General features: G+C 43.4%; 1 protein-coding gene across 1 annotated transcript in view; it reads right to left on the bottom strand.

Moving 5' to 3' along the window:
• Window positions 1-25540, bottom strand: part of ret (ret proto-oncogene receptor tyrosine kinase) — a 63186-nt gene that overhangs the window by 17890 nt on the left and 19756 nt on the right. Inside the window, exons 6-14 of the mRNA XM_060854405.1 lie at window positions 20503-20628; window positions 17877-17984; window positions 15875-15882; window positions 14577-14685; window positions 13003-13259; window positions 11935-12082; window positions 9634-9741; window positions 2671-2882; window positions 853-975 (exon numbers count right to left, since the gene is read on the bottom strand). Of these exons, the coding sequence (XP_060710388.1) occupies window positions 853-975; window positions 2671-2882; window positions 9634-9741; window positions 11935-12082; window positions 13003-13259; window positions 14577-14685; window positions 15875-15882; window positions 17877-17984; window positions 20503-20628 (1199 nt within the window). The remainder of the gene's footprint in view (window positions 1-852; window positions 976-2670; window positions 2883-9633; window positions 9742-11934; window positions 12083-13002; window positions 13260-14576; window positions 14686-15874; window positions 15883-17876; window positions 17985-20502; window positions 20629-25540) is intronic.

Consider the following 25540-nt stretch of genomic DNA (forward strand, 5'->3'; position numbering starts at 1 on the left):
ACATCAAAGCATCAACCATGCAGAAGGGATAAGTTAACACAAGGATACATAGGTTTGTTTATTCAGGATCTGAGAAATCGGTCATACTATTATATATGGTTCAAGAACTTGGACGTCTGGGTTGGTAGCTTCCTTACAGCAAACAGAGGTGAACCCTGAGTCACATGATACACTGCATCATTTGCCTTCTAGTAATGAACACAGAAAACTTAACCCTACCCACTAAGGGGGATAATATAACCATTAAGGAGGGTGATATAACCTCACCCAGTGAGAAGGGATAATATAATCTCACCCACTGAGAGGGGGTAATATAACTGCACCCACTGAGAGGGGTAATATAACTGCACCCACTGAGAGAGGTAATATAACTGCACCCACTGAGAGGGGTAATATAACTGTACCCACTGAGAGGGGTAATATATCCGTACCCACTGAGAAGGGTAATATAACTGCACTCACTGAGAGGGGTAATAAAACCGTACCCATTGAGAGGGGTAATATAACTGTACCCACTGAGAGGGGTAATATATCCGTACCCACTGAGAAGGGTAATATAACTGCACTCACTGAGAGGGGTAATATAACCGTACCCACTGAGAGGGGGGGTAATATAACTGCACCCACTAAGAGGGGATAATATAACCATTGACAGGTGTGATATTACATGTGCCACCACCACCTCCCCATGAATTGAGCTCCTCAAAGCGATGGATAATGAATACGGAATTGGCCGTATTCAAATGCCAATCATAAAGGAACCTGGTTACACCTACAAGGGTTGTGAAGTTACACATAACGTACTAAGATGAGGTTTGCAGATGACGGGGATGACAAATGAAGAGACAATACCTTGCTTCTTTTTACGTAAGAGTCCTCCTCATACACGTCCCTGGAGAGCCCAAAATCAGAAATCTTCATCTTACGTCCCTCAGCGACTAGAACATTCCGGGCTGCCAGATCACGATGGACAAGCTGGGGAAGCAAACATGACGATGATGAAGGCTGCTAAACTGATGCATGTACCATATGAAACCACGAGGGGACAATATCTAAGAGCTCTGGCTTCTCCATTCGACCTGAGGCAGTGCAGCATGTAATGGTCATTCTTTGCTGGGTGGATGAAGAGACTTAATTCTTTATCATTCGGGTCATTCACTGGCTATTCTCGTCAGATTGAAAATGTGTATGCAACTCTTAGCTGAGCCAACTATATAAACAATGGTCAAATTGATTTACTCAGAGAGAAGATCATTTGGTTCTTCCTTTGAAGAACAGTGTGGTGCTTGTCCAAGGTGAAATGTACAACTTAGCTGGCCAAGCCATGTCTCCTGCACAGATCACTATAAAATGCCCAATCATGGGTAACGAAAACAGAAACTATTAGAGAAACTCAGCATCTCTGGAGAGAAACAGAATCAACGTCTCTAATCCAATATGACTGAACTTCAGAGCTGAAGATAGAGATAGAAAAGTAATGGGTTTTGTTCTGTAGAAAAGGATGGGAGGTGCAAGTGGAACAGCAGGGAAGGTTAGGAGAAGCTTAGAGGGGCAAGGGAGGGAAGCAAGTATCACAAAAGACAAAGGGAATGATAAGGGTTGTACAGAAAAGAGATAGATCTAGGCCGGACGTAATGGCAGAATATCAGAAATCCAGGCACCCTTCTATAGGTAGCAACAGAAAGTCCTACAGAAAGTCAGCAGGTTCTGGAAGCATCTGTGGAGACAGAAACAAGAGTTATTGCTTCAAGTACATTATGTCTCTTCTTCAGAACCGAAGAACTAGTTCCAAAGACGACTCATATAGGAGTCAATGTTAACTCTGTTGCTCTCTACACAGATACTGCCAGACCTACTGAGTGTCTCTAGCACGCTCTGTTCTTATCTCAATTTTCTAGCATCTGCAGTATTTTGTTTTATTTACCCTTCAATGGCGAACTGACTTGGCAAATGGCCGAAGGTAAATGTTACATAGGTACCGAAGAAAGAACCTGACAAACTCCTGCACTGCAGATACTTGTCTTGGGAAAACACAGTCACTAACCAGCCTGTTTGTAAGCAAGTCTTAGAAATTGCCTCAGTATATTTATGAACCATTGGCACAAAAGCTCAACACATCCAATGTGTCCAAAGGTAGCTACTGAAACTTTGTCCCCTGTACCAACAGTGACAACACAAGTACCTGGTTCTGTGGGCATCCATCAATCTCACAGTGGACTCTTCAGTCATGAGAGAGCCCATAAAAGATGATGAAATTACTTACAGCTTGGAAAAGTGTCAGGACAGTCTCACAGGCTGATTCATGCTGAACACTTATTCTGTGAACATAAGCTGATGAACATAAACTGGCTGATGTGGGGCTGGGTTACTTGTACACAAGGCTATCACACAACCCATACAACACAGCAATACCGCCTACACTCACCAAATGTACATGTGTCACTGGATAGTCATTCAAGAATGCACAGCCAAAGCTCTGACCATTACTTTCCAGGACTGTTTGGAGTGGAACTGAAACCCAGCATGTTCGGATTCAGTAACAGCGACCACGTCTCTCATATGGAGGGGTTGACAGATAAGATTTAAGGTATAAACCCACTGCTCATCTCCTCAAAGTGGCCCCATGAGCTTGAGTCACCCGACACCTTCGCTACAAAAGTAAAAGATCACCTTCATTTCAGCCAGGTACTGCATGCCACGGGAGATCTGCCAGGCAAAGGATATCAAGTCTCCCATGGTCAGAGCTCGCTCATCTGGATTATCCAAGTAGCTGGAATTTCGATTGCCTTCACCCAGGTAACTGGGCCCGACTTTGCGACTTTCCCTTAGGAAGCTCCTCAGAGAACCATATTTGGCATATTCTACGATGAGATACAGAGGGCCTGCCGAAGAAACATGCAAAGTTTTGCCAAGAAGCCTCTCCTAATCTACACGCCGTATGCAAAACAACATCCCCATTTACCAATAACATTATTCAGTTTCAGGTCACAAAGGAGCAAAGGGATGCAGGGTTGAATTTAATCATCTCAGAAGCTGATACTGTTTGGACGGAAAGACCCAACAGGTCTGTGGCTAAACTATCCAGGAAAAAGAGAATGTTGAGAGAGGGTCATGATACAGGATTTTAACTTACATACGGATTTGATAGGGTAAATATAGAGAAAATACTTTTGCTTTGAAAGTGGAACAGGGAGTGCAAAGCTAATATTCACGAATGAGCTGAAAAATGTGTTGCTGGAAAAGCGCAGCAGGTCAGGCAGCATCCAAGGAGCAGGAGAGTCGACGTTTCGGGTATAAGCCCTTCTTCAGGAATCTTATGCCTGAAACGTCGATTCTCCTGCCCCTTGGATGCTGCCTGACCTGCTGCGCTTTTCCAGCAACACATTTTTCAGCTCTGATCTCCAGCATCTGCAGTCCTCACTTTCTCCTAATGTTCACAAATAACAGACAGTATTAAATCCATCCAGGAATTCCAGAGAAATGACTAAGAGAGAGCTCAGATATGAAGCTCATGACCACAAGGAGTGGCTGTGGCGAATAGTTTAGATGGGTATAAGGTAAAAGCTAATAAATGTGAGGGAGAAAGAAATAGGTTATGCTGATAAAGTGGTTTAAAGAGGTGTTGGGTGTAGGTTCACATCAAACACAAACACCAGGAAAGACCATATTTTCACCGTGAGGATTTTTATTCATCCACATTATGTAGGGGTCACTGGCTGGGTCAACGTTTATAGCCCGTCCCTAACCACCTTTGAGAAGGTGGTGTCGTTGCCTTCTTCAACTGCAATTCATATGGGATAGGTACCTCAACGCTGTCAGAGTGAAACATTGACTCTGCTTCTCTCTCCAATGATGCTACCAGACCTGCTGAGCATTTGAAGCACTTCCTGCTTTTATTTCTACTACGACTTACAACAGAATTGAGGCAAAGAGACTTTCTTCTATAACAAATTCTAAGTTAACTGCAGTCTCCCTGAAACATGGCACAGGATTTAATCTGGTTGGGATCTAGCAGTTTGCACCAAACACCGAATGCACAGGATTGAGTACCTGCTCCAGTCTTCAGAAAACATTACTTTGGATCTCATGCTGAGTGTCCTACTTCAGACACTTACAAAGCTATTTAATCTGAAACCTGAATCCAAATACAGCAAAATTAGCAGCTAAATTCAGCTCACATCTGACACAACCTTACAATAGGATCTTCTTTGGTGTTGATTTTCTGCCAACAATGTCTCTTGCAACACCAGTCTTCGGGGCTAACTCAACTAATGAAGGATTAAGTTTTCAGTAACAGAGATCCATGTGTGAGTAACAAGAACAACTTTCCTCAGCCCATTCACCCAGTTGATCAAGATCTTTCTATAATCTTAGGTGTCCTTCTTCACTGTCCACTATACCACCAATCTTGGTGACATCTGCAAACTTACTAACCATATATTCTCTTCCAAATCATTTATATAAATGACAAACGAAAGCGGAACCTTGTCAAAGGCAAGTGAACAATGTCCACTGCTCTGACTTCATCAATCTTCTGGGATACCTCCTCAAAAAACTCAGTCAACGTTGGACCAAGGGGTCTGTTTCCGTGCTGTATGTCTCAATGACTTTATTACAGAATTGTAAGATAACAGGGTACATTAGCTTAATACTGTTTAACTATCTCTTATCTAGTGTTAATATAATGTTATCTCTTAAGAGACAGTAGGAGGTCTATGTAGACAGGAGAACTAACAATGAACTGACAAGCTCCACCCCAGAAACAGTCAATTATAAATCTCAGTGGGTGGGACTATTCCAAAGCTTGCAGGCCAATTGCCTTATAAAGTACATCACAGAGTAAGAATTCATTTAAATTCAGGGGATGGTCCAGAATTGCCCCAAAGCATAGGCAATTCCACTTGTCACACTTGTATAAACCATTGATACGGGCAATCCTGGTTCTGAAATAAAAAGGAAGTTCTCGAGAAACTCAGCAGGTCTGGTAGCAACTGTGGAGAGAGAAGCAGAATTGTAACTTGGAGTCTGTTGTGACTCTTCCACAGAACTGAAGGGAAGTGGAAAAATGTTGGGCTTTATACTGTTGAGAAAGGCAAGTGGAAGCACAAGGAAGGTCAGGGAAAGTTCAGTTGGTCAGGGATTACAGATCAAAGATGTCATGGAACAAAGGCAAAGGGAGTAGTTGGAGAGAAGAGACAAAGAATTGGCCCAGTTGGGGTGTTAATACATGAAAGAGGGTCAGTTCTGACTGAAAGCAAAAGCATAAAAACAAGTTATAGACACTGGAGAAAAAAAAATGAAGGGCAAATTTAATAATCTGAAGCTATAGAACTCAATGTTGAGTCTTGGAGACCATAATATAGCGAATTGGAAGATGAGTTGCTGATCCTCCAGATAGCATTGGGCTTCATTAAAAGACTGCAGGATGCCCAGAACAGAAATCTGAGTGTGAGTAAGATAGTGCATTGAAATGGCAAGAGACTAGAAGGTCAAGGTCATGCTTGCAGACTGAGTGAGGGATTTACCATGAAGTGTTCACCTAATTAAACCTCAGTGACTGAGCATCTGACGGCAGATTGAGAGGTCCCAGTTCAATTCTGGGTGACCCCACTACACAGACACCATAACTCAATTTGAGCTGTTTTTCAATGCACTGAAATTGCATTAGGTACACAACATGTTGGAAAGAAGGGGCATTTTAAAGTGTGGCACAGTGGGTCACAGTGCTAGGTACCCAGGTTCAATTCCACCCACGGGCAACTGTCTGTCTGGAGTTTGCACTTTCTCCCCATATCTGCATAGGTTTCCTTCCACAGTCCAAAGATGTGCAAGTTAGGTGGATTGACAATGCTAAATTGCCCATAGTGTCCAGGGATGTGTAGCTTAGGTGAGTTAGCCATGGGAAATGCAGGGTTACAGGATAGGGGTGTGGGTCTGGGTGGGATGCTCTTCAGAGGGTCACTGTAGACTCAATGGGCCAAATCGTCTGTTTCCACACTGTTGGGGTTCTATTCTATTCTTGTCTGCATTTGGTCTCCCCAGGAGACTGCATTGTGAGTAACTGCATTGGCCCCATCTCAATCTTGTTTTCTTTTGATTCAGTCTCAACCAGGTGCCAACAGGTAGGCATGTCCACATCTTCTGAAAACCCATTGGAAATTGGCAGCAAAGGAATCTAAAACAATGCGACAATCCTTTGGAAACTGGACTTATGAGGGATATAAGGTAGCTCCAGTTACCGGAGAATGGGCATTTGAAAAATAGAAGGAAATGCTATCAAGGAACTTACTTGCTGTTAAGAATTCCCCATTTCATCTACTCCTATTGATCCATACCTTGTGCACAGCAATAAATTGTCATTAACCCGCTTACTTTAACCTGCAGATACAATGTAGCTTAATCGACATTGAAAGCAAAAGCTAAGTTTATTACACAGCTGACAGTTTGACATCTGTAACATAGCAATAAATTCCTGTGGATGATCCAATTTGTCCATTTCCCTCAGCATCACATGCTACTTTCTATGTAATAGGGAGGATAAACTACCTAGAGAAGTGACGAGGTGGCTGCTCTATGCAAGTATAGCTAGCATCACTAACTGGTCATGCGGAGAACACTGTGTTGTCCAGGGTTGCTGTGAATGTATTTGCTGTTATTTGCATTTATGTTGGAATAAACCTCTCCATTCCTGGATGGACTAATTCTATTTCTCCCACCCTGCCATCCCATCATTTCTAGGTGAGAATTTCTGAAGTGGCAGTAGCAAGTAATACCTGAAGAGAATTCCTGCCCCAGGTACACTCATAAACTGGACCATCCCCAATGGATAATGAAGTCAAAGTTGCCAAGTATTTACAGGGTAGAAAAGCCATTTCCCCCTTGTTAGTGATTATGTTTCACATTGAACCTTCTTCTTTATCTGAACCACCAACGTTACTTCTAATGTTGGGGACAGAGTAGCCTTGAGATAATTCCCGTCTACAGGAATAGTACCATTTGGAGGATAGCAAATGATCTCTTGTTCAAGCAGGGGAGTAGAAACAATCCTGGTAATTGTAGACCAGTGAGCCTTACTTCAGTTGTGGGTAATGTATTGGAAAAGGTTATAAGAGAGAGAATTTATAATTATCTTGATAGAAATAATTAGGGATAGTCAACATGGTTTCGTGACGGGTAGGTCATGTCTCATAAACCTCATTGAGTTCTTTGAGAAGATGAACAAACAGGTGGATGAGGGTAAAGCCATTGATGTGGTGTATATGGATTTCAGTAAGGCGTTTGATAAGGTTCTCACGGTAGGCTACTGTAAAAAATACGGAGGCATGGGATTGAGGGCGATTTAGCGATTTGGATCAGAAATTGGCTAGCTGAAAGAAGACAGAGGGTGGTGGTTGATGGAAAATGTTCATCCTGGAGTTCAGTTACTAGTGGTGTACCGCAAGGATCTGTTTTGGGTCCACTCCTGTTTGTCATTTTTATAAACGACCTGGATGTGGGTGTAGAAGGATGGGTTAGTCAATTTGCGGACAATGCAGTTGTGGATAGTGCCGAACGATGTTGTCGGTTATAGAGGGACATAGATAAGCTGCAGAGCTGGTCTGAGAGGTGGGAGATGTAATTTAATACAGAAACGTGTGAGGTGATTCACTTTGTAAGGAGCAACAGGAATGCAGAGTACTGGGTGAATGGTAAGATCCTTGGTAGTGTAGATGAGCAGAGAGATCTCAGTGTCCATGTACATAGATCCCTCAAAGTTGACATCCAGGTTGTTAGGGCTGTTAAGAAGGTGTACGGTGTGTTAGCTTTCATTAGTAGAAGGATCGAGTTTTGGAACCATGGGGGTCATGCTGCAGCTGTACAAAACTCTGGTGTGGCCACTCTTGGAGTACTGCATGCCGTTCTGGTCATTGCATTATAGGAAGGATGTGGAAGCTTTGGAAAGGGCTCAGAGGAGATATACTAGGAAATTGCCTGGTATGGAGGAGGGAAGGTCTTATAAAAAAAAGGCTGAGGGACTTGAGGCCATTATCGCTAGAAAAAGGTTGGGAGGTGACTTAATTGAGACTTATCAGATAAATCAGAGGATTAGTTCAAGTGGACAGTGAGAACTTTTTTCCGAGGATGGTGATGGCTAGCACAAGCTTTAAATTGAAGGATGATAGATATAGAACAGATGTCAGAGGTAGTTTCTTTACTCAGAGACCAGTAGGGGCGTGAAACGCACTGCCTGTAACAGTTGCAGACTCACCAACTTTACAGGCATTTAAATGGTCATTGGATCAGCATATGGACGAGAATGGAATAATGTAGGTTAGATGGACTTCAGATTGGTTTCACAGGGCGGTGAAACATTGGGGGTCGAAGGGCCTGTACTGCACGGTAATGTTCTACATTCTATGTTCTAATCTCATGGGCCGAATAATCCAGCAGTTGAGAGTGGGATGCTGGAAAAGCACAGCAGGTCAGACAGCATCTGAGGAGCAGGAGAAACAATGTTTTGGGCAAGAGCCTTCATCAGGACATCAGGATTCCTGCTTCTCAGATGCTGCCTGACCTGCTGCGCTTTTCCAGCACCCCACTCTCAACTCTGATCTCCAGCATCTGCAGTCCTCACTTTCTCCTAATAATCCTGCAGCCCAGGTCCCTGATTTGGAGATGTGAGTTCAAATCCCACTACAGCTGGTGAAATCTGAACTGGCAATATGGATTTTGTTTTAATAACATTTATGACATACTTCTGGAGCAGGTGGGTTTGGACTTGGCCTACCTGGCTCAGAGGTAGGGACACTACCACTGCACTACAAGCATCCCCTAAAATTAGAAATATAAAGTTAGTCTCAGTAATGTTGATTACAACAATCAATGATCAAGCCTGGTTCTCTGGTGTCTTTTAGGGAAGGAAATCCATCATCCTTATCTCATCTGAACTATATGTGACTCTAGACCCACCAGCAATGTGGGTGAGTCACAAGTGCTCTCTGAAATAACTTGAGAAAATCAATACATTCAAGGACAATTCAGGATGTTAACAAATGCTGGCCCACATCCCATGAAGGAAGGAGAAAATGCTTTCTCCATTATGCGCTGATTTAGTTTCACCTTGAATGCATTGATGTGGCAGGTCTCAAATTCCCCTCTCATTGCTAATTCACATTCTAACCACTCTCTGGTTAAAGAAAGAGATCCTGTGCTCTCTCTTGGATTTATTAGTGACTATTTACATTTCTAGTCTCACCCAAAACATTTTCTTCACATCTAATCCATCTTGGCCTTTAAACTAACTGGTTTCATATCTTTGTGAAACTAAAATAATCTGTATACTAGTATAAATAAAGTTATCAGGAAGGTCTGCAGATGCTGGAGATCAGAGCTGAAAATGTGTTGCTGGTTAAAGCGCAGCAGGTCAGGCAGCATCCAAGGAACAGGAAATTCGACGTTTCGGGCATAAGCCCTTCATCAGGAATGGTCTGAAGTGCCAGAAACGTCGAATTTCCTGTTCCTTGGATGCTGCCTGACCTGCTGCGCTTTAACCAGCAACACATTTTCAGCTCTGACCTCCAGTATCTGCAGACCTCACTTTTTATCCTAAATAAAGTTATCACCAATATCACCACGTATCCGATGTTCTCTTACCATCTTGACAGCAGGCTCCATACAGCTTGATAATATGGGGGTGACTGACTTGTTTCAGCAGATTGAACTCTGATAAAAGGTCCCGTAGCTCACTCTGAGACGCGTTTTCTGCCAGACACCAAAACAGAAGATAGATTTAGTGTGGAGGCAACCACTGTTAGACTTCACGCCAGTATGTATCATAGAAACAGCAACTCAAGTATATATATCAAAAAGAAAGCTGAAGTGCTTCACAAAGATCTAAACAAAACAGAATAAAAAAGGATAGGATAGTTACCACTGTCTCTTCAGGACATAGTATCAAACAAAAAGTGAGGAATTCTTTGGAAATTGGGATTTCATTCCCTCTTCCTCCAATCTAAAGGGACAGATGCTCTTCACCCTTTGGCTCCCCAGTTAAAAGCCAGGCATAGGGAAATTCAGAGTCTAGAACAGAGTGATGCTAGAAAAGCACAGCAGGTCAGGCAGCAACCGAGGAGCAGGGAAATCAACGTTTCGGGCAAAAGCCCTTCATCAGGAATTAGCTGAACGGCTTTTGCCCGAAACATTAATCTTCCTGCTCCTCAGATGCTGCCTGACCTGCTGTGCTTTTCCAGCACCACTCTAATCTAGACTCTGATCTCCAGCATCTGCAGCACCCACTTTCGCCGAGAGGGAAATTCAGGCTGAGTTTACCAGCTGTCAGTTGGAATGGCCCATAAAATAAGAGAACCAGATCAGGATTGTTCTGGTTGATCTGGGTAAGATCTGACAGACTGCTCCAGAAGTGGGCTGGAGACAGTTGCTGGAATCCAAAATAGACAAACAGAAGGCTGGAAGAACACAGCAAGCCAGGCAGCATCAGAAGGTGGAGAAGTCAACGTTTCGGGTGTAACCCTTCTTCAGGATTGGGGCTAGGGTTAGAGTGAGCTGCAGATAAAGGGAGTGGAGATAGGTGAAGAAAGGTAAAGGGCACGACCTGGTTGGTCAATGGGAGGAATGAATCTGGTTGTTGACAGGGAACAGTGGAAGACGAGGGAGGGACTGGGGATTGGAAGGGAGGTGAATTGAAATTGCTGGTCCAGTTTGTTATAACTCAGACCCAAGATTTTTAAAAATTTATTTTGGAACTTTGGCATCGCTGGTTGGCCAGCATTGATAGCCCATCCCTATTTGCCCTTGAGAAAGTGGTGGTGAGCTACCTTCTTGAATTGCTGCAGTCCACTTGCTGTGGGTGCTAGTTTGGAGGGAGTTCCAAGATATTGATCCAATGACTGTGAAGGAATGGTGGTATATTTGCAAGTCAGGGTGGTAAGTACCTTGAAGGGGAACGTGCAGGTGGTGGTGTTCCAAGAACCTGCTGCCCTTGTGCTAATAGATGGAAGTGGTCATGGGTTTGGAAGGTGCTGTCTAAGGATCTTTTGTGAATTTCTGCAGTGCATCTTGTAGATAGTACACACTGCTGTATCCACTTTCGCCCAGTGGTGGAGGGATTGAATGTTTGTAGATGTGGTGCCAATCAAGTGGGTTGCTTTGATCTGGTTGGTGTCAAGTTTCTTGAGTGTTGTTGGAGCTGTACCCACCCAGGCAAATGGGGAGTATTCATCACACTCCTGGCTTGTGCACTATAGATGGTGGATAGACTTTGGGGAGTCAGGAGGTGAGTTATTCACCGCAGTATCCCTTGTCTCTGAGCTGCTCTTATAGTCACTATGTTTATGTGGTGAGTCCAGTTGAGTTTCTGGTCAGTGGTAACCCCAAGGATGTTGACAGTGGAGGATTCAGTGATGGTAATACCGTTGAATGTCAAGGAGCGGTAGTTAGAGGTGAGATAAGGAAAATAAGTTTTTAAGCAGAACACTATTATGACCTGCACTCCACAACTTTTTGAGGTTCAGACTCAATAGTAATGTTCAGAAGACATGTAGTTTGACAAATACTTGCAGAGAGAAAAAAAGTAGCAAGGTTATGGGGAAAAACTGGGACTAATTTGACCGTTCTTTTAAAGACCCATCACAGATATGTTGGATTGAATGGCTTCCTTCTGCGCTGAGTCGATACGTGTCCTGCTGGCCTTCTCAAAGAAATGTCCTTCAGTTTTGTGAACATATACTGACGGCTGCTGTTGGTCAGGATGTTGAATGTGCTGACCCCAGATCTGTGGGTGAGTTTACTCAATAAGGTCGAAGTTGGGGCACGGGTGCTTTGGGTCAGGGCAGTCTCGATTTTGTCAAGGTTCCCTAACCGTGGAACTCTGTCTTAAATCTTAAAGTGGGAACCGCTGACTACATGGATGTCACAGTAACACCTCGAAGATCGTACCTTTCAACATCTTAACTGCCACAGTGGTGTAGCCTGCTTTTCCCTTGAGCCTGAATGCTGTCGCCTTCACCACTTTCCCAAATTCTCCTTCTCCAAGGGTTTTACCCAGGACCAGGTTCTTCCTTGGAAATTCCCACTTGGGATCCTCCTGTCAGGAACAAAGGATATTGTACACTTTAGAAATGAAGGAATACTTGATAAGGCCGAGTAATACCTGACAGCCCAAACACTTGGCTTACGTGCATTAATTTTAAAAAACTAATTAGCACTTCATCGCCCATGTAGAGGTCAGTTAGCTCCGTTAATTGGATGTTGGTTTGTGATACAGAGTGACATCAGGTTTAATTCCCACACAATTCCACGAAGGATTCTCCTTTTCAATTTGCCTCCTCGCCTGAGGTACAGTGACCCTCAGATTAAACAACCACCAATCGCCTCTCTCTAATGAAAGAGTTCGGCGATGGTGACCTTTTTATGTGAACAATTCATTCTCAAGTAAATCCTTTGACCAAATGTTGTCTCTAAAAATGATGTCTGTGTTGAAATGATCTCTTGTATGGAAATGTGGGATTGTATAGAAATTACAGGCAGAATACAATTCATGGGAGGTCTTGTGGTGCATTGGGAAATCTTGCTTCTGAGCCAGATGCTCCAGTTACGGGACCCACTCCTTTTTATTCATAAACTACAGTAGAATCCAGTATCCACAGATTCAGCTTCCATGGCTTCAGTTATCCACGGTTTACCACAGCCCAAAAACATTCCAGAAATAATTCTAGGGGGCTGCCGGTGTAGGTAAATTTCCCACTTAAATGAATGGTTTCGCTAGTATCCACGGTTTCAGGCATCGGCAATAAGTCTTGGAATGTAGCACTCATGGATATGGGGGTAACCTGTATTCAAAATGGTGCTAGATTATGGCGACCATTCAATCTTTTCACTGTATTGTTCACTTAAAAATGCAAGTGACAATAAAAAAGGATTGTTCTTAATGATCAAAATGAAAAGGGTGAAATTTTGTGCAAACTCTTCATCATAAAACAAGGCTACAGTACAAGTGGCACTCACTGGTATCTTGAAGGAATCCACTGCCACTTGGTTTTCCATTGAATCCATGGAAGGTCTCCGAATGTTGTTTGAGGAGTAGCTGATGGGATAGGCCTGAGCTGGCCTTCTGAAGGTCATTTCCGCTGAGGCGATGGGAGGCTTGGGAGCATTCTTGTGGTACCGGTGGATGAAATAGGAAGACAGCAGCACAGACAGGATAAAGGATAGCAACACTGCAGCTGCAATGATGGTTTTACACAGATCATCACAAACCAGCTCTGTGAATGAAACCAAACAGACAACATCATGACCTTTCCAATGAATGGACACCCACTTTAACATGACTCGTTAGTTTGGAGATAATTTGATTTGATTTGATTTATTATTGTCAAATGTACCTAAGTACAGTGAAAATTTTTGTTTTGCGTGCAATACAGGCAGATCATACCATACAAAGTGCATCAGGGTAATAGAACAGAGAGAGGAACACAACGTTACAGCTGTAGAGAATGTGCACAAACAGCGAGATCAACATTAAATTTAAAATTTGAGATGTCCATTCAGAAATCTAATAATGGTGGGGAAGAAGCTGGTCTTGAATCTATTCATATGTGTATACAAACTTTAATATATTATACAAACTTAAATTATTCCATCTGATAATTATTCAGCCCTTGAAGGGACACATTCTATCTCTCTAGGATCTCTGTCAAAGCCTTTGAAATAAAATAGCCTAAGACAAATTGGGAACCAGGTTGACCCCTCAGCAAATGTTCTCTCTAAGCTGAAAACCAGACAACTAAAATTAAATTCTAAAGAAGTGTCACTGGACCCAAAACGTTAACTCTGCTTTCTCTCCATAGATGCTGTTGAGTTTTTTTCCAACAATTTCTGAGTTTGTTTCTCTCTAAGTTTGTGTGGGGGTGCAGCTGCTCAGAGGTTCCGCACATGTGGAAGGGTGACTTGATAAAATCATGAGGGGAAAATGGATTGGGAAAATAGTCAAGATGTGTTCACAAGGGTGGAGTAGTCCAAAATTAGAAAGTACAGGCTTAAGATGGGGGGAAAGATTTAAAAGAGACCTAAGGGGCTACTTTTTCATGCAGAGAGTGATGCTTGTATGGAATGGACTGCCAGAGAAAGTGGTGGAGGCTAGTACAATTACAACATTTAAAACGCACCTGGATGGAAAATGAATAGGAAGGGTTTAGACGGAGATGGGCCAAATGCTGGCAAATGGGACTAGATTAATTTAGGATATCTGGTCGGCATGGATGAGTTGGACTGAAGGTCTGTTTCCGTGCAGGCCTATAACTCAGTGCTGGTCGGCGTGTTGATGCATTGGTGCACAGTTCTAGAAGCTGCTGCCAGCCATGGAACTCACAGGTCCACCAAGCCTAAGGACCAATGACAGGAAATGTAGAACATAGAATACAGTACTCAGGGAGCACTGGATTGCTGGGGCTGCCATTTTTCAATCTAAGATGGTAAATAGTTGACTTGTTTTACCTCAGATTTGACATGTCAGTGATAATGAGTCAAAAGGGTAGCATCTGCATCAAATGCCAAGAAAAAGATTCTAATAATTAACCTACCAACAACATCATCCTTTTGGCAAACACATTTGTTATCAGAATAGCAGACGCAGGTTCCGAAACCTCCTTTAATTCCTCCCAGCTCTCCAGGTTCAAATCCGCCAACAACCTTGTCCCATTCTACATCAGGTAGATGAAAGACAGCATGTGAGACAGGTGCAATCACTGAATTGTATTGGTGTAGAAGGAGGCCATTTGCCCCATATTATCTGCACTGGTTCTGGTGTGTGTTACTGAGTTCAACTTAAATATAGAGGGTGGAATCAAGACGTTTGCAGATGACATAGAAATTGTGACATCGAAAATAACATGGATTGCTGCAAACTGCAGGAGAATATCAGTGGACTGAAGAGGTAGGCAGAGCAGTAGCAAATGGAATTTGATGCAGAAATTATAGGCCAGTGAGCCTTCTTCGGTTATGGGTAAGGTGTCGGATAAGGCTATAAGAGATAGGATTCATAATCATCTAGAAAGGAATAATTCAAATAGGAAAAGTAAATATGGTTTTGAGGAGGGTATAAGTCGTGCCTAACTAACCTTATTGAGTTTTTCGAGAAGGTGACAAAACAGGTGGATGACTTCAGTAAGGCGTTTGATAAGGTTCCACACTGTAGGCTATTGCACAAAACACAGAGTTTCGGGATTAAAGGTGATTTAGCGAATTGGATCAGAAAATGGCTGGCTGAAAGAAGTCAGAGGGTGGTGGTTGATGGGAAACGTTCATCCTGGAACTCAGTTACCAGTGGTGTGCTGCAAGGATTTGTTTTGGGGCCACTGTCGTTAGTCTTTTTTATAAACCATCTGGATGCGGATGTAGAAGGATGGGTTAGTAAATTTGTGGATGACACTAAGCAAGGCAGAGTTGTGGATAGTGCCAAAGGATGTTGTGGGTTACAGAGGAATGTAGATAAGATGCAGAGCTGGGCTGAGAATTGGCAAATGGAGTTTAATGCAGAAAAGTATGAGGTAGTTTACTTTGGAAGAAATAACAAGAATGAGGAGTACTGGGCTAATGGTAAAATTCTTGACAGTGGAGATGAACAGAGATCTCGGTGTCCAGGTACATAAATATCTGAACATTGCCACACAAGTTGTTAAGAAGGCATATAGTGTGTTGGTTTTTATTGGTAGAGAGATTGAGTTTCGGAGCCACGATGTCATGCTTCAGCTGTACAAGACATCCAAGGAACAGGAAATTCGATGTTTCGGGCCAGAGCCCTTCATCAGGAAATGTCCGAAACGTCGAATTTCTTGTTCCTTGGATGCTGCCTAACCTGCTGTGCTTTAACCAGCAACACATTTCCAGCTCTGATCTCCAGCATCTGCAGACCTCACTTTTTACTGGTAAGGCCGCACCTGGAGTATTGCATACAGTTCTGGTCACCACATTATAGAAAGGATGTGGAAGCTTTGGAAATGTTCAGAGGTGATTAACTCGGATGTTGCCTGTAATGGAAGGAAGGTTTTATGAGGAAAGGCTGAGGGATCTGAGGCTGTTTTCATTGGAGAGAAGAAGGTTGAGAGGTGACAATCATAGGGTATAAGATAATCAGAGGGTAGATAGGGTAGTCAGTGAGAGCTTTTTTCCTCGGATGGTGAAGGCTAGCAGGAGGGGACATAGCTTTAAATTGAGGTGTGATAGATTTAGGATGGATATCAGGGGTAGTTTCTTTACTCAGAGAGTAGTAGGGGCGTGGAGTGGCCTGCCTTCAACTGTAATAGACTCGCCAATGTTAAGGGCATTTAAATGGGTATTGGACATACACATGAATAATAATGGAACAGTGTACACATGCATCAGATTAATTTCACAACATTGGGGGCTGAAGGGCCTCTATTGCGCAGTAACGTTCTATGTTCTATATTCTCAATGTGTGACGTTGTGCACTTTGGGAAAGATAACAGAGCAAGTAATTACACTGTGAATGGAAAGTATTGACAATCAGAGGGACTTTGGTATGTCCCTTTCCCATCGGTGAGGCAATGGTCTAATGATACTATTGCTGGACTATTAATCCGGAGACCCAGGTAATGTTGTGGGATCACAGGTTCAAATCATGCCATGGTAGAGGATGGGATTTGAATTCAATGAATATCTTGATTTAAGAGTCTAATGATAAGTCCATTGTTGATGAGAAACCAATCTGGTTCACTAATGACGTTTGGGAAAGGAAATCTGCTCTTCTTACCTGGTCTGGCCTACATGTAACTCCAGACTCACAGCAATGTGGTTGACTCTTAACTGCTGTCTGGGCAATTCAGGATGGACAATAAATCATCAGTGATGCCCTCACCCATGAATGAATACCAAAGAATATACATTTATGGGTTCCCTGACAGTGGCAGGGCAGGTCAACAAGATGATTGAGAAGGGACATGGCATGTAGGTCATTCTGCTATAATGCGAGTTTCATTAATGTGAATTCGCTATAACACGATTGACAAATTGGGGGCAGTGTTTCCATAGCGCGAACTTTTAAAGCGTGTGTTGGTTCTAGCGCAATTCCAGCCCCATTAGTTTAAATGGTGCTGCTACTACACAATTTTCTTATAACACAGGATAGCATGAGAATGGAACTACCATGCTATAGCAGAACTGACTGCCCTTGCCTTTTTTAGTCAACTATAGAGACTACCGGAACGGTGGGGCAGGAGAGGGGGAGGGAGGGTGGGTATGCTGGAACTGTATAAAATGTTGGTTAGGTCTTAACTGGAATACTGCCTGCAGTTCTGGTCACCACATTAAAGGAACGCTGTAATGACAGGGTACAGAGATTTACTAGATACTTCCTAGGCTGGAGAGTCTAAGCTATGAGGAAAGATTGGAGACACAGGGGTTTTTTACTCTGGAGTGGTGAAGGTTGAGAGGAATCTGATAGAGAGGTATGAAATAGACAGTGGGGATAGGTAGGTACTTTGTTCATTATTGTTGGAGGTGTGGTCAAAACCAAGAAAGCAAAGATTTAAGAAAAGAGGTAGAAGACTAACACGTAAAGGATAATGGGATTCGAAAACTTGCTGTCCGAAAGGACGGTCGAGTCAAAAATCCAAGGAGTATTTAAAAGGTATTTAGATATTCACTTTTTTTTACCTACAGGACTATATACCAAAAGCTGGAAAATGGGATTAGTTTTGCGGGATTTTTGTTGACCGGTATAGATATGACAACCAAATGATCTCCTTCTGTGCTGTATTATCTCTTGACTTCATGAAACAGGACTGTTCTCTCTGGTGACCATGCTGTGATGTGTATGTGATGAGTCAAGATTTGGCAGGGCAAGGATGACTGTAGTTACATACCAATGCAATCTTGGGGACAGGTGCTCTTTTTCTTCTCCACGACATCGCAGTACCCGTCAGGACAGCTGGCGAGGTCTGATGAGCAAGTGGAGTAGTTTTTTGATATACCTGCAGACAGTAAGAAAAGATTTATAGTGGCAAGTCCACAGATAAACCAAGCAATACATCAACACTGATTGGAATTAATGTACAACATCCAACATTGCTTATACAGTATTTACAAAGTCTTTACAGCACAGAAAGAGGCCATTCGGCCCAACATATCTGTGCCAGTGTTTAAATTCCACACAAATGTCTTCCCACCCCTTTCTACAGAAGCTTGTCAATATATCTGTCACAACTGCATTATTATGATCTAGTAGGTTGTAAACAGAAATTATATTAAAATATATTGTATTTTAAAAACTTTGCAAAAGGACTGTTTCAACATGTTTTGACAGTCTTTGAGGAGTAGCTGGCATCCTTAGCAGTGATGAAGTTTGTCATTGCCTTTGAGTTCTTAGCATTTCCCAATTTGAGGGTGCTGTCTCTCTCAAGATGATGAGAGAAACACCAAGAGAGACTTACAATCCTTGTCACCAACTCATTTTCCTTCTCTCTGTTCTGCTGCTCAAAAGCAATGACTGAAATGTGGCTCATTTACATTCTCATGTCTGGCTCCATTGTAATTGAAACTCGCCAACTGGCTACTGAGCCTTTCATCTCTCAACATGGTAGATTATCCCACACGTGTGAAGTAAAACAGGAGATGCAAAATTCTTGATGTCGACTCGGTTTCCTGGTTTCAACACATTTAGATAAAATGATAATTTCTGTGCAGATAGTTTTGTTTATTCCACATGAACTTCTGCTGCACTTGTTTAACAATTCAGTGTCTTGCTGCTGGTTGCTGTCATTCATCATCACTGTCCAATCATCGTCATCACAGTGTTCTTCCTTACTCTGTGTATGGGATGGGTGTGCCATACATAGGTCTGAGCTGCTTTCTGATCCTTCCCAAAGCAGCTTCATGGTCAGGAATGATTTCTTATGATACAGGGTTGATTACATATCTTAGAATCCCATGCTGGTGTTGAATAATTTGTATTTGAATTTCCAGCTCACACTCTCTTCCCAGTTCTGACGATTCTCTACCTGCTCACTCATTGTATATCTCTTTCACTGGCCTGTCTTTGAGAAAAGATACCCTGTGTGATGGAATGGTTGTGGGCTAGGAATTTTACATTTGCTTTCTGAGCATAGCTGGTGCTGGGAATGGTAATTACTACTCCAGTAATGTTGTAGGAAATGCTGCAATGCAAAGTGAAAACCTTGTTTTGTCACTCGACAATGTACGGTCTTTCACTTAACATTTTGTACCATATGTTCCATGTGGATAATGAGCCATTTCCCCACTTAGCACATATGTTCACAGTTCGCCAGTGTACTGCAGACCAATGTCAGACAATATCTGTTAGAAATGATGTGCCACAAACCACTGATAAGTGCATCACCACATTTTCGGCAACTGTTTGTCAAGGTTATTTCTCATGGCGATACTTTTAAGAGACGTGTGTGGTTTCATCGCTTTATCATCAACAAATACTGCCTGTGAAGCATAACACAACAGTAGGCTTTGAAGGAGCCTTGGTAAGTTCCTGCACTGCATTTTGTGGATATTGCATACCACTGGTACTGAGCATTGGTGGTAGAGTGAGTGAATGTTTAAGTTGGGTGTAACAATCAAGTGGTCTGTTTTATCCTGGATGGTGTGAGCTCCTTTGATATTGTTGGAGATGCACTCACCTAGGCAGGTGGACTATTCCATCACATTCCTGACCTGTGCCTTGTAGCTGATAGAGATCAGGAGGTGCATTATTTCATACAGTGTGGAAGCAAGCCATTCAGTCTATGGAGTCCACACCAAGCCTCCAAAGAGCATTTCACCCAGATTTACACCCCTGTCCTCTAACCCTGCATTTCCCATGGTCAATTCACCTAACCTGCATATCTTTGGACTGTGGGAGGAAACCAGAACACCCATAGGAAGCCCACATTGACATGGGAAGAATGTGCAAACTCCACACAGTCACCTGAGGGTGGAATCGAATCCAGATCCTGGTGCTGTGGGGCTGCAGTGCTAACCACTGATCCACCATGCCACCTCCTGCTGCAAGATTCCCAGCCTCCAGCTTGCTCCTGTAGCCAGAGTATGTATATGACTGTTCCATGTGTGTTTCAGTTCAGTCTCATGCTGTAATGTGAGAAAGCCTGTGAAATTAACTGATGGTTATCCTGCTCCTTTAGATAGTTCAAGTGGATGGTGAGATCACATAACACAATCTGGAAAGAGATCAGAAAGTACCTACATCATCCTCCCTCTATCAAAAATTATATTTAATCAGTTTTAGTCTCTGTCTTTTTGACCTACATAATGCTTTAATAATTGAAACATTTCAGGGTATATCTGAGATCTGAAGGCTATAGTTAACCACAAATTATTTTGGACGTATTATTCTTTAAGCATTCAAAATTTCCAAAAGTATTCGGAAGTTATATCATTCAGTAGTTAATATTAAAGTTTCACATATAATGGACAGTTACAAAGGAAGAACTGATACACTGAGTCATTGCAGAAGATTCATACCCTTTTCAAAGCCCTGTCGCCACTGACATTTCCCCGTTAATGTACCAAGACCGCCACATTCCTCACACTCAGAGCGCTGCCTGTTTGTCGCACAGATTTTGGGACAATTGTTATTTCTGTCTGTGTCTGCAGAGAGAAGAAAACGCCATTAATTCCATGTGTTTTAAAGCAGGGTTTAAATCTTGCTTTGTCATCTGTATAAAGCATTCACATTTTGTTACGTTAAATAATCAAATGGAGTCCCTTTGGGTTAAAGACATGCAACACTTCAACTGTGAAGAGGAATGAGACTTCAGTTGAATAAATAATGACACTGGCATAGGCTTAAGATTACAAAATGCTCTAATTAACTTAATTAAACTATATTTCAAAATCACAAGGATATGAATAGTGTGCTGACTGTGAATATACAAGAGGATCCGTCAATGAAAAGCAAAACATGAATGTGACCTCCTTCAATTCAGCTCAGTTTAGAAATTCCAGATGAAGGGCTTTTGCCCAAAACGTCGATTCTCCTGCTCCTCGGATGCTTCCGGACCTGCTGTGCTTTTCCAGTGCCACACTCACAACTCTAATCTCCAGCATCTGGAGTCCTCGCTTTCGCTCAGTTTAGGAATGCCCAGCAGAAACTGAATTCTCCTAAATGAAGGGGTGGTTGGTCTATTTCAGGAGTACTCGGACTCAGAAAGTTAGGACAGTTCTCCACAGAGAGGAGAAGTCTGAGAGGAGATTTGTGCAAGGCATTCAAAATCTTGACAGGACTGGACAGAATAGAGGCATAGAAATTATCCCCAGTCATGAAAGGATCGGGATTGAGAGGGCACTGGTACAAAATATTGGAAAAGAAACAAAAGCGTTGAAAAAAATCACTTCCCACAGCCTCTAAATTCCAAGATGGCAGCACAGTAGGACTCCTCAGCCAGATCTCATTTGCTCTGAACATTTCTTTCCTCACTTTGTTTTTTTTTTCTTTCTTTTTACCTCCTGTCCTTGAGCCTTGAGTGAAGTCATCATGGACTCGCTGCCTCAATGTGGACTCCCAGTATTGAGAGTCTTGAGGCGAGGCCTGGTATAGTTTGGAGTCGTGGCCTGGCATGGTCTAGACTCATGGCCCAGTGTGGTCTGCAGTCATGGCATGGTATGGTCTGGGGTCATGGTATGGGATGGTCTGGGGTCATGGCCTAGTGTGATTGGCAGTCATGGTGTAGTGTGGTCTGGAGTCATGGCGTGGTACGGTCTGGAGTCATGGCCTGGTGTGGTCTGAAGTCATGGCCTGGTGTGATTGGCAGTCATGGTGTAGTGTGGTCTGGAGTCATGGCGTGGTACGGTCTGGAGTCATGGCCTGGTGTGGTCTGAAGTCATGGCCTGGTGTGATTGGCAGTCATGGTGTAGTGTGGTCTGGAGTCATGGCGTGGTACAGTCTGGACTCATGGTCTAGTGTGGACTGGAGTCATGTCCCAGTGTGGACTGGAGTCATGGCCCAGTATGGTCTGGAGTCATGGCCCAGTGTGGACTGGAGTCATGTCCCAGTGTGGACTGGAGTCATGTCCCAGTGCGGTCTGGAGTCATGGCCTAGTGTGGACTGGAGTCATGTCCCAGTGCGGTCTGGAGTCATGGCCCAGTATGGTCTGGAGTCATGGCCCAGTGTGGACTGGAGTCATGTCCCAGTGCGGTCTGGAGTCATGTCCCAGTGTGGTCTGGAGTCATGTCCCAGTGCGGTCTGGAGTCATGTCCCAGTGCGGTCTGGAGTCATGTCCCAGTGTGGACTGGAGTCATGTCCCAGTGTGGACTGGAGTCATGTCCCAGTGCGGTCTGGAATCATGTCCCAGTGTGGTCTGGAGTCATGTCCCAGTGTGGACTGGAGTCATGTCCCAGTGTGGACTGGAGTCATGTCCCAGTATGGTCTGGAGTCATGGCCCAGTGTGGACTGGAGTCATGTCCCAGTGTGGTCTGGGGTCATGTCCCAGTGCGGTCTGGAGTCATGGCCCAGTGTGGTCTGAAGTCATGGCCTGATGTGGTCTGGAGTCATGGCCTGGTGTGGTCTGGAGCCATGGCCCAGTGTGGTCTGGAGTCATGTCCCAGTGCGGTCTGGAGTCATGTCCCAGTATGGTCTGGAGTCATGGCCCAGTGTGGACTGGAGTCATGTCCCAGTGCGGTCTGGAGTCATGTCCCAGTGTGGTCTGGAGTCATATCCCAGTGCGGTCTGGAGTCATGTCCCAGTGTGGTCTGGAGTCATGTCCCAGTGCGGTCTGGAGTCATGTCCCAGTGCGGTCTGGAGTCATGTCCCAGTGTGGTCTGGAGTCATGTCCCAGTATGGTCTGGAGTCATGTCCCAGTGTGGACTGGAGTCATGTCCCAGTGTGGACTGGAGTCATGTCCCAGTGCGGTCTGGAGTCATGTCCCAGTATGGTCTGGAGTCATGGCCCAGTGTGGACTGGAGTCATGTCCCAGTGTGGTCTGGGGTCATGTCCCAGTGCGGTCTGGAGTCATGGCCCAGTGTGGTCTGAAGTCATGGCCTGATGTGGTCTGGAGTCATGGCCCAGTGTGGTCTCGAGTCTAGGTGCCAGGGTGGGCTGGGTTAGAAGAACTGTTATTCTGAAGTTTTTATTTATTTTTCTACTTTCTTTCCGGAAGAATTTGTACTTAAAAATCTGGCCCTAGGTACCTTTGTAGATAAAATGACACTGTAAGAGGCAACTTGTAAACTTTTCATTGTACCCATTTGAAACATGCGACAATAAAACAAATTCGAAGTGCTCAAGGTCTGGAATCCACCACCTGAGAAAAGCAGTGGAGCAGATTCAGTTGAGTTTTGTACGATCATCATCACTGCCTGGGCAGTCATTTGGCACAGCTAATCGCTGAGTCTATAATTCTTGCCCATCCAATTTTTATTCCATTATCTAATCAATAATCAGTTCTGCAAAGGTGGCAGCTCATAGATACTGGAGGTGACTTTGTGACAATTGTGCCTTGTCCAGTCTCTGTCGAAAAACACTGCAAGAAGTGATTCGTAAGACCTTGGATGATGTTAGAATGAATCCATGGCATTTGCGGACATTTCTGAGCAATGGGATCACCTGGACTAAATTGAGGGTATTCTGGTTTCCTTGGGGTTATTGCTGTCAGTCTGTACAAGTTTTAGAGTCTGAGGTTAACCCCCATCATAATAATGATAACTTATGTTGTAACAAAGCACTAACCTATTGTCAATCACTAGGCTAGAACACAGGGTCAAATATTATAGACAATAGACAATAGGTGCAGGAGTAGGCCATTCGGCCCTTCAAGCCAGCACCACCATTCATTATGATCATGGCTGATCATCCTGTTCCTGACTTATCCCCATGACCCTTGATTCCACTATCTTTAAGAGCTCTATCCATCTCTTTCTTGAAAGTATCCACTGCTTTCTGGGGTAGAGCATTCCATATATCCACTACTCTCTGGGTGAAGAAATTTCTCCTCAACTCTGTCCTAAGTGGCCGAACCCCTTATTTTTAAACTGTCTCCTCTGGTTCAGGACTCACCCATCAGGGGAAATATGTTTCCTGCCTCCAGAGTGTCCAAACCTTTAATAATCTTATATGTCTCAATCAGATCCCCTCTCAGCCTTCTTAACTCAAGTGTATACAAGTTCAGTTGCTCCAATCTTTCAGCATAAGATAGTCCCGCCATTCCGGGAATTGACCTCGTGAACCTACGCTGCACTCCCTCAATAGCCAGAATGTCCTTCCTCAAATTTGGAGACAAAAACTGCACACAATACTCCAGCTGCAGTCTCACCAGGCCCTGTACAGCTGCAGAAGGACCTCTTTGCTCCTATACTCAATTCCTCTTGTTATGAAGGCCAGCTTTCTTCACTGCCTGCTGTACCTGCATGCTTGTTTCCATTGACTGATCTCGTTGTACTTCCTCTTTACCTAACTTGACTCCATTTAGATAATAATCTGTTTTCCTGTTCTTGCCACCAAAGTGGATAACCACACACTTATTCACATTAAACTGCATCAGCCATGCATCCATCCACTCACCAGCCTGTCCAAATCACCCTGTATTCTCATAACATCCTCCTCACATTTCACCCTGCCACCCAGCTTTGTGTCATCAGCAAATTTGCTAATATTATATACTTTTAATACCTTCATCTTATGTTATTAATGTATATTGTAAACTGTTGTAAATATTGTTCAATTCAGAAAATTTACACACTGGATTTGGTATAATTATTGGCTAAAGTACAAAGCTAGCATCCCAGAAGGATCCAGAGAATCCAAGTTCATATTTCATCTTGGCATTTTAAGAATGCTGGAAATTAAAAGGTGTGCCAGTACTAATAAGGAAGTCATTATCACCTTCTGACTCTAAGGTCCAGGTTTGAGTCCCACTCCAGGACCTGATGGCCAAAAAACGCTCATTCATTATCGTGGCCAAATGTGTTGATAATTGATCACACACACACACACACACACACACACACACACACACACACACACACACTGAGAGTGGGAGAGATTCCTCGGAAACTATCTGATGGAAAGAAGTTGGAGCCCCTCCCATCTCTAAAATGGCTCCAGTTGCCACGGTAGCTGGGATTCCAGAGGTGGAACACCATCAGTAAAAGTAACCAGAGAGATGTTGGATTGATGGAAAAACCCAACTATTTCACCAGCATCCTTCAGGGAAGGAAATTTGCTGTCCTATACCTTGTATGGCCCCTATTTGACTCTAATCCTATTCCAATATGGCGGGCTGTAGACTACCCTCTAAAGTTGAAGCCACTCATTTTTTTTTCAAATTGTTACCACCATCTTGGGATAGCTAGTGATAGACAATAAATGCCAACAATTGTCACACACTAAGAATTACTATTTTTAAAAAAACTATTTTGGAGCCCCCTCACGAGTCTTGTTTTGTGTTTACACAAACCTGCATGATCCCTTGTCCTGCCCCTGTACAAACTCCATCTTTGCTACATTAATAATTCTGCAAATTGTCCATGCTTTTGGAGGAATGATAACTTGGCAGCCCATTCTGTT

The sequence above is a fragment of the Hemiscyllium ocellatum genome, chromosome 43 (assembly GCF_020745735.1).
Source record: "Hemiscyllium ocellatum isolate sHemOce1 chromosome 43, sHemOce1.pat.X.cur, whole genome shotgun sequence".
NCBI classification, from domain to species: Eukaryota; Metazoa; Chordata; class Chondrichthyes; order Orectolobiformes; family Hemiscylliidae; genus Hemiscyllium; species Hemiscyllium ocellatum.